The sequence below is a fragment of the Glossina fuscipes genome, unplaced genomic scaffold, assembly GCF_014805625.2.
Source record: "Glossina fuscipes isolate IAEA_lab_2018 unplaced genomic scaffold, Yale_Gfus_2 0, whole genome shotgun sequence".
In the NCBI taxonomy this organism is placed as follows: Eukaryota; Metazoa; Arthropoda; class Insecta; order Diptera; family Glossinidae; genus Glossina; species Glossina fuscipes.
Window position 1 is genome coordinate 11423483 of NW_023998414.1, and position 14107 is coordinate 11437589.

Here is a 14107-nt window from a genome sequence, read left to right on the forward strand (position 1 = left end):
ATATATATAGAGCAGGAGCCATTGTAGATACAATCGCAATTTGTGATGCTTTTGTTTAATTTTTGCATATTTAGAGATCCGCTATCGATTGCTGCTTAATATCTCAAAATTTTAAAAATAAATTTAAACGCAACCAACTTGAAATGATTGTAAAATCTTAATGACCTTATTATAATTTTTTATATATGTTTTATATATGATTATAAAAACTAGAGTGTAACTCTATAGAGTTTGATATCACGGAAAGGGAAAGTAATGAATACATGAATGAATGAATGTATGTATGTATGTTTTGCAAAACGAACATTGCATAAAATATATTTTTAAATGGGGAGAAAGGCAACGTTTTAATTATAATTATAGTCTGGTATAGTCGTTCCCTCAATACCGTTCATTATTATTTCATAAATATTATTTAACTTATTTAAGATCTAATCAATTATTAATTTGCTTTAGGCTCCTCTTCTCAAAATTAATATTAAAGATAATTGAAATGAATTGAATTAAGTTTTTTTTTTTGAAATTTCCCATAAACTATACGAAGATGCATTTATCTTAATTTCGTTATTCCGCTAACAGTACGTACGACACTCCTATTTTCGATATTTCTTTTAAAAATGAGACTAAAAGCTGGGAGATATCAAATAAATTTTTACATACGCACATATATTATAAAAGAAATGCCGTAGAAATGGAAACAATAGTACGATTATATTACGATTATGTTATTCTGCTTAAACTGACTTTTCATTATATCCACAGTTTACTTGGCTTTGCTGTTTTTTAAATCAATGAATTAAGAAAAATATGTTTACCTTAACTCACTATTAGATGCTGCGAATCAATCTGCGCGTGAATCAATGAAACAAATGAGGAAATCATATTCGGCTCTCAACGAATTTTTTATGCGCTTATCATAGGAAGAAAAAAATATAGATATCGAATAACATTTTTTCTTGTCTGTTTTCGACCAAAAACAATTTGAAAACAAAGATGTTCTCAGTTCACGTAGGTGTCTCTTGTAATCAATTTCGCCCATTTTGACTGCAAAACTGCGCACAAGAACTTCCAACGTATCTGTCAAATTTGAGCCCGATCTCTTCATTTTTGCGATCATGACAACGTTTACCATAGACAGAAACCTATTTGGACGGACAAATATGCTTAAATCGATTCAGCGCTGGACCCTAATCAAGTGTAAGCACATTCAGGGTTTCTGAAATTCCGCTGTAAGTGCTGGAAATGTATAATTTTTTATGCCCCTTAAGCGTTAAATTATATCATGCAAGTCCGGATTATCATTGAAATTCTGTTATGCTTGTCATCCTTGCTAGAATGTGTGATAAGTGGGGACATTTCAAGGCGCTTCACTTTTATCCCTCCATTTGGGCATTCTGTTTACTTAGGCTAGTTAGATTCATTTTATTCTTATACTTTGCTATATGGTTACAAATTTCTGAAATTTTAGATAATTAAAGTGCTTTGTTGTTCTTCTAGATTTGTTGGTCGATATAAGTAGACGTAGAAAAATATTAAATTTGAATAAAAAGTTATATTTACTCTTTTCTCTGGAAATTAAATTAGATCTCTCCTAATATAATCATCAATCAATTAGGAAATTTCTTTACCTTTGTTAAATTTATTGCGTAACGCGACAAGCAATGGCCTAAAATTCGATGCGAGCTTTATTACAAACTTTACACTAAGCGCTGTTAGAATTGTATTTTAATCACAAATTTTTATTGACTCTTCTTGGTATGCGATTGACTGATATACGAAATAACATAATTAATGCATACGTATTGTTGTCGAAGGTGTGTAAAACGTACGATTACATCATCGAGTATATTTTGTAAACTAAATTTTAATCTTGAGTAATCAAATACATTTTATTTTATTTGATAGAAATATGCAAATTTTATAATATAATACAATGTAATCTTTTTCAATTAGTCGAACTATAAACATAGTTTATTATAAAAACATCACGAAATTGATGCTCCAACGTTTCATTCTTTATTTAAATATAAAGAAAAAAAAAAAAAAAAAAAAAAATACCTGCAAAGTTGGTTATATTTTCTTAACTGTTCTCTTTGGTAAATTTAGTAGATACTAGTCACAAAGGATGAAATATATTTAAGAATTAAGACAAAAAAGCAATTTCATATGATATGGTCACAAGGTATTTAATATACTTACGGGAGAAATTTTGTCAAACTTATCTGATGTTAATTTTGCTGAAATATTGCCAGAGTTAAGAATTATATTCGCTTATAATAACTAACATCAGTTATATTAGTTCACAATCAAAATGCACTGTGATGATATTGGTCAAGCCTTGTTATATAATCTTTTAATGCAATTAATGGTATATCCTTGCTGGTATTGTGATAATAATGATAGATAACTTGTCTCTTTACCTTTGATTCCGCAATTAAAAGCGCTAGCGGTAGCGTAATAAAACTCGCATGCTATAAAGGTCTTTGATACAAAAAAAAAAATATTTCTGTTTACTTTGTGAGTTAGTTGGGTTAATCTAATTCGATTAGAACTTGGAAAAACTAAAAAAATATGTCTGCCGTCAAGAGCAACAAAAAAAACATCATCAATCTACTATTAGTCGCCTCAAACAAGATCACGCTGTCTACAACCCATAAAAAATTGAAGTTTATTTAAAATTTCGTGAAAACTTTAAGCAAAGCAAACGTAATATTTATTTATCGCAAAGGGAAAATTTTCTAGATTTCGTGATACGAAACTTGAAGAGAGATTTTTTTGGCGCTTAATCATCATCAACCTTTATAAAAAAGCTCAATTTGATTCTATACTTGAATGCGATGAAAGCGCTGCCTGGGATCATTTTAAAATGATAGCAATAAATATTCCGGGAAACAGAAGAGTCTCTAACCTGGAAGATTTTTTTAACGCATCTTGTCACGTGCTATTTAAACTTAAGTTGGACTGTCCCACTAAATGTATGAATTTTGTGACGCCGTCGTATAGATTACTTTCTGAAAAACGGTGTTGCACTGGCAAATGGCAAATGGGGCGAGTGATTTCATCAACAAACTTGCAAATATGAAAAAGAGCTGTCAGAAGATATGAAGCTCTGACATGACATGGCGAACTATTACTGAACATAAAGTCATGAGAAATGTTCGTAGGAAAGATCCGACATACTTCACTTTAAATAAAATTCGTCGCTTGGTCAAAACACGTATTAGTCGAAGTATCTTAAAAATTAGCGACCTGTACAGTAAGTACACAAATCCATGTACACATATTCGAAAGTCGGACACACAAGTCCAAATGGATTAAGAAAATGTTTCTGAAGAGAATGCCAATGAAGAGGAAAATATTTTTTCTTTTTTAGGTGATGGACGAAAATCGGTCTAAAAATTCTAGATAGTTGGCACACAAGCGGTAAACATAATTCTGAAATTCTTAATTATGCGAGACATTTTGGACAAGGTATGTGCTGCCGCTCGGTCATTTTATAATTGTATTTACAGTTATGCAACAATTCGATGACACTAAAGACCTTAAGTTTAATTACACTACGAAATATATATGAAAAACTGAGTTAAGCACTCAGCAACGTAGTTGCATGGCCGTTAATGAGATCTACTTTGGAAGCTCATAGAATGAACTTTAACAATTCATATTTTTTCTTGTTTTTTCCGAGCAAATCCCCAATGAGTTTTATTGTAAGATTTTTCAATTTTCTAATAAAATTGTCTACCTTTAAGACTTTTCCTAATAAGCTGATCCATATCAAAGAAGAGAAGAGAAAAAACCCGTGCTTACCGAAACACAAACTCATTTATGTGTAAATTTTTGCAAAAAAAATCATTAGAAATTTTCAATTTTCAGTAGGAAGTAATTTTTGCGTTATTTGCCCTTGATAATTATGGAAATGAGATGAACAATAATTTAACCTATTCGCCCAGCATGGAGATAAAAAATGATAATTATAAATTAAATTAGGGAAGTGAGGGGAAAGCAGTTCCCCAGTCCCATTTACTTAATTACAGAGACCTTCAATTTGTTTTTCTTTTCTTTTTCATATTGAATGCGTCACTCGAACTTAATCGAAATATGACAAAAACCAGATTTTTACCATAGAATTATCATAATTTTGTGACCTTGTGACTATTAGCGGCAACATTTGCATTTAAAATGATCAAATCGTTAGAAACTAATTTTAAAATTTACATAAATATTCATACATATGTAGATGCTCTACACTCTTCTTATTTCTTAAGATTTACATATTAATCTTGACAAACTTGAAAATGCTTTTAAAATATTGTTCCTTCAGCTTAAGAAGAATCTTGAGACGTATAATTTGCTTTTGCTATGAATGTTAATGGGTTTAAAAACATTTATAAGTTATGATTATGACATGTTCCACGTAAAATTCCATTTTCTTTGTACAAAAAATAAAAAAAAAACCCAAAATTTTATGATGTGATCTTTTACCATGAATCAATTAAAAATGAATAGAACGGAATTTAATTTTCGGCATATATTATATACCATTTTATTCACTTACAATATATTGTGTAGAAAGAGATTAACTTAGTGTTTATTTTTTCTTTCGGTAAACATAACCGCCATTAGAACCGTATTGGGTATCTACGCCTCCGACTGAGCTCGAATAGGTGGCGACAGGTGCTGCATGGCTAGTGTATGAGGTATGGACAGCTGGAGCAGCATATGCTGATACACCAGCAGACTCATGATGACCGTAGTCACCTGAGGAAGAGTAACTAGAAACAGCTGGGGCTGAGTAGCCCGATCCGTAACCGGAACTATAGGATTCCGAAACACCGGAATGACCAGAAACAAGTGGAACTGCATAACCTGAAGAACCTGAAGATCCAGAATAACCAGATCCAGAATAACCAGATCCAGAATAACCAGATCCAGAATAGCCAGATCCTGAGTATCCGCCTCCGGAATAACCGCCTCCGGAATAACCGCCTCCGGAATAACCTCCGGCTGAATAACCACCAGATCCTGAGTAACCAGAAGCTACATGTCCAGTACCAACCGATTCTGTATAACCAGAATTACCCGATCCCGAATAACTGGCACCGACCGATCCTGCATATTCTGAATATCCCGAATCTGATGATCCTGAATAGCTGCTAACAGCAGGAGCCGCGTAACTGGCGCCATGTGAAGCGTAACTAACAGCCGGTGCAGCGTAACTAACAGACGGTGCAGCATAACTAGTCTCATGGGATCCGCTAGAGTAAGTTGAATGAACAGCCGGAGCAGCATAACTTTCATGAGCTGGTGGCAAATATTCCTTAGAAGAAGCAGCGTAAGTTGCACTGTGATAATTACCTGCACCTAAACTGGAACCGTAGGAGACCGAAGGAGCTGCATAGTTACCAGATGATATGCTACCGTGCGAATACGTTGATGGCGGCAGGTAAGTTTTCGACAAATGACTCACATCGGCACAGGCCACACTTATTAGACCAAAAACAAATAAAAATTTCTGCGAAAATAAAATAATAAATGAAAGGAATTCGGTCACGTTCAAATTTCACAATCATCTTGAAAGTATAATTTTAGGCAATTATTTAATACATCTGTTGCGCTTAACAATATCTTTAAACTTATTGCACAACTAATGTTTTTACTTTATAATCAATCTTAATAAATGCTAACCATTTTTTTCGATAGTAACGGAAGATCGCTGGTGATGAACTGTATGAGGAATTCGTTGAAACTAATATATTTCTCGAGCATTCAGGTTCAATTTATACCGAATAACAACATGATGGTTATTTTAACATCGAACGAAAGCATAAATACGCAGACGTACATATGTAAATGTTATCGAATTTGCAAATCTTTTGTTTGATTTTAACTTTTCAAGTTGAAGTTTGCAAATTTTGAAAAAATTGAAAGCAAAGCAAAATAAAAAAAAAAAAAAAAAAAAAAAAAAAAAAGAAACAGCAGAAAATAATTAATTGATTTGTGTAACCCCGATCTTATTAAGAGGCGAAAACCTGTCGCTTTCATCAGTAGTTTTATGAGCCAGTTGTCAAAGTGTTTGTTTAAACTATCATAATAATAATAATAATAATAATAATGAAAATAATAATAATAATAGTACGGTAAAATTATAGATTTTCATTAAAATTTATGAATTTTTTAGATATTTTTATATTTTCGCTCTTTCTAAACGTTAAAAATAGGAAATCATTTTTATGTGTCATTAAAATTTTATAATGACATCTATATAAAGACCCGAGCTTAGTCCAACAAACCAATTAGCTTTAAATTGAATAATGAATAATATTATCAGTCAGTGCATCTCCATAAAGTCGAGTTTTTTTTTTTTATGCTGAGCAAATTCAAAGACATTTCGAGTGAGATTAAGATTTTCGATGAATAATATCATTGAGGCGTTTTTAAAAATGCTACGTCTGCAACAATATCAAACACGCACTGGCATTGGGCATTTCCCCAATTTAAAGTGGCAGATCGTCTGATTAGTTTGCCTATTAAGACATCGTATAAATGAATCGCTCAGGTATTGAATAAAAATGTGACTTTTTAACCTGAATGGACCGTTCGTAAGCGTTACGCAATAATAGAAGTTAACCCGGTAAGAGTAGAGATCATAATTTTCGGGATTATTATTAAACAGGTCAAGTTCTTTCCCGAAAAAAGAGAAAAAATTCTGCTTGGTTCGACGGGCAATGTTGCTGAATTATTGCGGGTTATAAACAGTCGATGGTTTCCGTTATTTAAAACCCAAATAACAATGTTGCAGATTAGGCGAACCCTTGTAATCGACAATGAAGTTGAGTATTCATGGTTGTTCCATCGTTGAGAAATGCTAACCCCAAATCATTGAAGCGATTACGTCACATCATGAGTCTTCATAGACGCAATATTCAGCCTCGTCAGGCACAACTTTCCCCGGAAACATTGATAGCGTTAATCTTCAAACGATGGAACAAGCAATGACTAGTGGTAGACAAGACGTTTAGGTTTAGATTTAGGTTTCATTGGAAAATCTATATAAATTTTGTGGCATTGTCAACAGTTGTATGGAACGGTCTTAGGTTGGATGAGGTGCTTTCCGCGAGTATTTACAATGTATTTAAAAGCTTGCTAACTAAAAACCGACTTTTTGGGCAATTATCACCTCGAGAGAATATACAGAAAAATCGCCAAACCTTTCACTGAAAGTATTACCTAGTGTCGTTGCACGTCGTTGCAAATTATTTACAACATCTATATATATGCTAAAGATTTGAACAATATCAAAAAATGTGTTTTTCTTCAGATTCACATCAAGTGAGTAACGGGGCCGAAAAGCAAACTTTTCGGCCCCGTTTTGCCGTCTCATACGTTCGGCGTTTTACGTTCTCTATTTTCTCTGCTTTGTTGTAGTCATAATCCGCGTCATAGTCCGCGTCTTAAGCGGACAGAAAGAGGTTAACAACAAAAGTCTTTTTGTGTATTGCCAATGCTTTTACTTTAACGATAGGCTCAGTCAGCTTCAGTCGTTTGTCGTGGTGTTCCTGATGGTGTCGTTGGACTATGGCACCTAATAATCGACTAAATCCATTTAATCCTCCTCCTGTATTGTGCTAAACTAACTCACTGGTAGTAAGGAAGCACTTTACTTCGAAGTAAGCAGGAAGACTAACGTCTCCTCCTTATCAGGATGGTTTTTACCTTTGTCTAAATTTCAACGGGTCAAAATATACTGTTACGCAATGCTTAAGAATTATACAGTATTATATATATTCACAAATAATGTAACAGCTATCTGGAAGGAAGACCGGTTGGGATTATTTGTCTACAGTTGATATATACATAATGTCAGATATGTTTATCTGGCAATGCCTTCATATTAAATTACTAAACTTTGCATCTGACAATTCCTGTACTTATAGAGAAAATAACAAAAGTAATTATTACTGAATTTACTGAGTAACATACGTGTTTTGAGATAAATTAGAATTTTAACAGTTTTTTTCCTTCAATATTGATACTCATTTGACTTGACATCTTGGATAAACTTCATATTTATTAATAGGCACAACAATTTTCAGGAAATATAGTCAATGACATAGCAACAAATGATTATGCGATATGATCATCATCGATGATAGGCAAAAAAATTGCAAAGTCTGAGATAACTAATGATAATTGTTTCCAAGGAGTGCATCAATTTACGATGAGTGATAGCATTTAAGGATTCCTTTGACTTGCTTTTAAATCTCATGTATGATAGAAATGCGAGGGCCAATCATGAATTGATTTGTTAACGTTAGTTATATCTTCTTGAGAGTTACAGCAGAGTAGGGAAATGAATTTATAAATAGAACGAATTTTTATTTATTAAGAACGAAAATAGAACACGATTACTAGCTAGTAGCATACGATGATACTTTTTTGAATGCGTTTTTATAATGAGTTATTATTTGTAGAGCGTAAAAACCATGCAATTGATCACTTATAAGATGATGTTCACTGCTCAGCAAATCAAATATAGATAATCGTAGATAAGGCAACCGATGTTTACTGTTCACGAGTATTGCAATACGAACGCTCAAATACAGATACGCTTAGATTAAGCAATCGAAAGATTGCATCGAGTTTCGCTTAAGTCTCGGCAGCGTGCAAAGCTTCTGTTTGTTCAAAAGTAAACATCTTGGACGTAAACCGAAAGCTCGTTTTTATTGGTATTTCTTAACCGATCACTTTGATAAGTTTTAATTGCCCTTACAGGCGTACGGACTCATCGAAGTTCAGCAGCGACTGGAAATTTATCAATAGAAAAATGAAACTCTGACAATTGCAAAATATCACAACAACAACATATGTGAACTTTAAGTGATTATTAGGAAGAGAACGTTTTCAAAATAACTAAGCAATGATGATAAAAATAGTAAAAACAATTACTATTTCTTATGATAAAGGAAACGCGTAATAATTAATCTTTTATTTAGGCCTTTATGTGATGTTAGCTCTTTAGCTCGCGTAAGCCTAACTGCTCGTTGAGTCGAGATGAAATTTTGCAAGCAGGCGTTCCACTCATATTACTTTCTAAAATATAAGGATATGATTAGTGCTAAGAGACCAAGAAAATTGGAACGAGATTTTTGAAAAGGTCCATTGGGAACATGGGACAATTATTGCAGAGAATTGCAAAAAGACTTCTACACTAAGTCGGCAAAAAAGAAAAGCAAATATTGCCGATTTGAAGTATGTGAGAAGGCAAAATATTCATAAGCTTCGCTTTAAATTTTGGTGTTTCGTTCATAGTGCTTTTATTCCCTACACCCCTTCTGATACCGGGGCATATTAAGTTTGTGCGGACATATCGAAGACCTAGAAGGACTTAAGATAGCCCCACCTTTTATTATACCGATCAATTCAGAATCATTTTCTCTATCGATCTCAGTTTATCTGTCCATCCGTCCATCTCTGCTTTCTTGTGTTCAATCTATAGGCCACAATTTTTGAGATATTTTGATGGAATTTGGTGTAACGGTCCAATGTGTTGGGCCAAGGAACGCTATTCAAAATGATTCGGATCCGATATCTTTTTCTACCATTTCCCATATAACACTTTAGTTTGGCGAGTTGTTATATCATCAATTGTATTAACCAAAGTGGTGTAGGGTATTTAATGATGGACCATATCCCCTTATATTGTTTCTACTGGAAATCGAATCGAATACGTCTTTTTTTTTTTCAGCTAAAGTCTTTGAAAATGAACTACGATTACAACATTTTGGTATAACTAAATCGTTTTAGAATTGTAGTGTTGTGGAGTATATTTAAGCTTCGTAGCAACTGGGACGCATATTGTCGGTTACTAATAATCCAATGATGGAATCATTACTTGCTTATTTTTCATGACGGAAAAGAGTTGCCTCGTGTGCAGACATTATAAATATATGAATAATGCGTATTTATTATATTTTAAATTGATTTATTTACAAAAATTGCAATAATTAACAAATAGCATTGATGGTAATTTACATAAGATATTTTAGGAAGATAGAATCTTTCCGGTTCGCTAGATTGTAAGATTCATTCTGTTTTATTGTTATTGTTCTTCACTTTTTGTACACATAACCACCATTGGAAGCGTATTGAGTGCCAGCGTCACCCGATGAATAACTGAAAGACGATCCTGAATAGCCAGAAGTTGGGGCGGAGTATGTGCCCTGCACAGCTGGAACGTAAGTTTGTTGTACAGGAGGCAAATAATCTTGTTGCACAGCAGGTAATTGATATGAAACCGATGGTGCGTTATAAGTGGTATCAACGGCGGGTGCTGAGTATCCAAAGGAACCACTGAAACCACCTAAACCACCTAAACCACCTAAACCACTTGAGCCACCGGTCGAGTAACTATGCTTATTGGGTGGCAAATATTCATTTACAGGTGCGGCATAACTCTGCTGCACGGCAGGTACTGAATAAGTTGGCTGCTGTACCAAAGGTGGTGAATAGCTTTGCTGCACCAGTGGTGTTGAATAACTAAATCCGGCGTTCGAATAACTTTGCTGTGCAGGTGGTAGATATTTCTTGGATAAATGGCTAACATCAGCCGATGCTAAGGCCAAGAGAGCACAAGTGACAACAACGAATATTTTCTAAAGGAAGAATAGATTTGAGAAACTTTTTAAGGTTTTGTTCATTTCTTTTTTTTTTCTTTTAATTTTTTTTATAATCTGTTTTATAAATTTTACTTTTAAGTAACCACTTTTTTAAATATTATTTTAAAATTTGAAATATTTTTTTTTTGTTTTTTGTTTTTTTAATAAACCCACCATTTTTATTTGAAGGTTTTCTTAAAATTTTTTACTTTAATTATTTACGTTTACAGAAGTAACCCTGTTAACCGTACGCTGTAAAGATTGGAACTGATACTTTTGGTCACTCGTATCGGTCAATTTATACAGAAAACTTATGCTTAGAAGAAGTTACAGCCCAAAGCTGGGAATGCTGTAAATATGGGGTTAAAACTAGTTTGCTATTATGTACGAATGCTTGCAAGTATACGAGACTTACAATGTAAATGTATATGTATATATTTATGTATATATGAGAGACAAAGTACCAAAAAATAATAAAAATAAATATTTAAAACATCTTAAACATAGGCGACAGTTAGTCATTCAAAAATGAAATGAAATAAAAAGGTACTGACTGCAAAGAGAGTAAGTAAGGAATTCAAAGCATATATATATATATATATATATATATTAATATACGTTTCCAATACGAGTGATTGTTAAAAAAAAAAACAAAATTAAACAAAAAAAAAAAAAATATATGAACAATAATAATAATAATAATAATAAAGTTATTGTTGTATTCCAAACATGCACATAAAAAAAATTGAAAAAAAACCGCATATTACACCTCTACGGAACTACGACATGCTTGCTGCCGGCATTTGCACGTGTACTTAAATTGTATAACAATGTTGTGGCACTAAGTAAAAAAAAAAAAAAAAAAAAAAAAAAAAAAAAAAAATACCTAACTATACATCTTCACACTTCTTGTCAAATTAATGATCATGTCTATGATGATTACGATGGTTAGTAAAATTGCACATATTTTACGAGACTCTCTAAATTATTGATACACACTAAAAGCATTATATAAATTAGAAAAGGATTTATTGACAAAAATTAAATTATTTTATGTCAAAATTTTCTTGTAAAAATAAACTCAAAATAACAATTATTATTATTATTATTATTTAATAACTATTTACAAAGCAATGCACATATATTTAAGTTATTTCTAATGCTAATACCTTTCCCTAAAGATGAAGGGAAAAGTTGCACAAAGTAATTCAACCTTCTTTCACACTTTTTACCAATGTCATGTACAGGCTCACTTAATAAAAATGAAATTATCGTATGATATATTAATAATTGAATCCTTAATTAGATTAGAAATCATATTGATATGTAAACTTTTACTACAAAACACTGCAATATTCCAATTACTCCACTAGATTTGATAAAGTTCTGCAATATTTGGCGATTTTAAAATTTCTTGTACAAATCCTTTTGGAATTTATTTCGTATCACTGAACTGTGCTTTTCAGGTTTCATTTGTAATTTTTAAGAGATCCATTTACAAATTATTTAGAGGAACTGGTATTTATAACGATTCAACTGTCTAAACTCGAGTGCACGTGACTTGAGTAAGTAATTTCCTTGTGACTGTCCTTTTCGTGTTAATCCCCTTCTCCGCGAAATGTTCGGCGACAATTGCTAGATGCGTGAGGCAGATAAAGGACCATATATGTGTATTTGGCATTATCATCTTTTTGAAAGTTGCTTTCTTTCATGCAAACTCGATTCATCAAATGTAGGATTTTCGCAGCAACTATGCGTATTTAATTAAATCATAAATAGGATTTTAATATTTTACCTGAAAGAATACGTTTGATTTCAAAATTTTTTTTGCTCACCCACTCTTCCCACTCAGATTGCGCTTAAAATCCAATAAAATCGGCCCAACACATATATACATATATATATGTCGATGACAAAGAGAGGGTCGGTAGGGCCAAAAAGGACCATGAGGACCATGAATTGCAACGCTTATGGAACGAAAATCCAGCTAAAACTGTCAAAAAACTTTCGAACAGCTTTGCGATTCTTGGCAGCTACACGCGATGTGGAAGGTCCAATATAAGAGAAAGTGGCTAACGATACGAATCGTGATTTCATGGCTTGTCAGGGAAAAATATAAAAGTTTCCTGTGGCGTATTGTGACTGGCGATGGAAAGTGATCTCTATCCCAAGTGCAAGGCCTAGGAGAGCCATCCACGTCGACACCGAAGCAGAATATTTGTGGAATATTTATAAAGTTTTACCGCGTGTATGGTGGAATTAGTAAGATGTAGTGCAGTACGAGCTGCTAAAAGTGAATGAGGACTGTTACTACAGTTCAACAGAAGTTGTTCACAGACGCAAACTCATCTCGTTGCATGACAACGCTCGGCCATCTGTTGCAAGAGCTGTCAAGCATACACTCTTTCAACTCGAATGGGAAGTTTGGTGTGGCCGCAGCCAATCTATCTTGCAAGTACCATTTGTTGAGATCAAATCGCTTAGCATGACCGTTGAAGAAGGTCGTTGCCACAATCAATATCGTTCCTTCGATACGGTATCGCCATGCTGCCAAAAAGGTGGACAAAAGCTGCAGAAAATAATGGAAAATATTTTGATCAATAAATATGTATTATATCAACATTTCCCACTAAATAATTAATTTTTTGAAGTGAAAATATAATCGAACTGCATGCAAGCATTTAAAACATGATACGCCCGAGAATATCGAAAACGTGGAAAATCTCAACACGGATCAAAGGTACCATCGATATAGGTGATCAATACAGTTTTTAAGAAAGAATCTTTTACCGTTTTGTTATAATATAAGCTTCAAAAAAAAGGAAAGAAGAAAAAGTCATAAGTTATTTTTACACTTGGTTAATATGTGCATAGCTGAATGGACAACCGAAAGAAAATAAGAAATATATATATATATATATATATGTAGATATAAATACACTTACATATTTTCAAAGAGAACTTTATTAAAAACAATTAAAAATGAAAAATCATTTAATGACATTTCGAAAGAAATTACAAGTCATCATATAGTTGTAAAGAAGGTCAGCAATGAGAAATAAAAATGAAAGAAAAAAACAAAAAAAACAAAAAAAAAAAAAACTTAAAATATTTCCATTTAATTGTGTAAAGCGTAAATTATTTCAACTTTTACTTTTTATGCTCGAAATTGGAAAATATAGGTATAGTAGTTTCATCACTACGCTGGTCACGAGTGTATTTGTATTATGGTAAATTTTTATTGAATTACCCGATTTGGTGTCTCTTTGCCGCTACAATTCCACAAATTGGGCTGGAAAATGGGCGTGTTCTATTTACTGTCACATTCGAATCGATATATTTGACATTGTTTGGAAATTGAGCGAATGTGCATCAGGGATCCTCTGCGGGGGGGGAATTCCACACAGCTCTAAACTTTTACTTCTTCAACGTCATCCAAATTTTCTTTTCTT

General features: G+C 32.9%; 2 protein-coding genes across 3 annotated transcripts; both read right to left on the reverse strand.

Annotated features, from left to right (window-relative positions):
* Positions 1 to 4513: 4513 nt before the first annotated feature.
* LOC119642191 (probable peroxisomal membrane protein PEX13) lies at positions 4514 to 5795 on the reverse strand. Of its 2 annotated transcripts, XM_038041221.1 has the most exons (3): positions 5686 to 5795; positions 5356 to 5512; positions 4514 to 5301 (listed from the first exon to the last, which is right to left on the reverse strand). In XM_038041221.1, exons 1-3 carry the CDS (start codon positions 5764 to 5766, stop codon positions 4589 to 4591), a joined length of 951 nt encoding a protein of 316 aa, XP_037897149.1. In that variant the 5' UTR covers positions 5767 to 5795; the 3' UTR covers positions 4514 to 4588. The 2 variants fall into 2 exon arrangements, with proteins under 2 accessions (XP_037897149.1, XP_037897143.1); XM_038041215.1 differs by having other exon boundaries at positions 4514 to 5512.
* A 3949-nt stretch (positions 5796 to 9744) lies between these two features.
* Positions 9745 to 10921, reverse strand: LOC119642199. Its single transcript, XM_038041231.1, has 2 exons — positions 10830 to 10921; positions 9745 to 10652 (listed from the first exon to the last, which is right to left on the reverse strand). Exons 1-2 carry the CDS (start codon positions 10830 to 10832, stop codon positions 10110 to 10112), a joined length of 546 nt encoding a protein of 181 aa, XP_037897159.1. The 5' UTR covers positions 10833 to 10921; the 3' UTR covers positions 9745 to 10109.
* Positions 10922 to 14107: the final 3186 nt, after the last annotated feature.

Bases quoted from the DNA above. Each gene is read 5' to 3' on its own strand.
- LOC119642191 (XM_038041215.1), bottom strand. From the start codon at position 5,766: ATGCTCGAGAAATATATTAGTTTCAACGAATTCCTCATACAGTTCATC. The intron at 5,513-5,685 runs GTTAGCATTTAT...TTATTTTCGCAG, and splicing joins CGTTACTATCGAAAAAAATG to AAATTTTTATTTGTTTTTGG.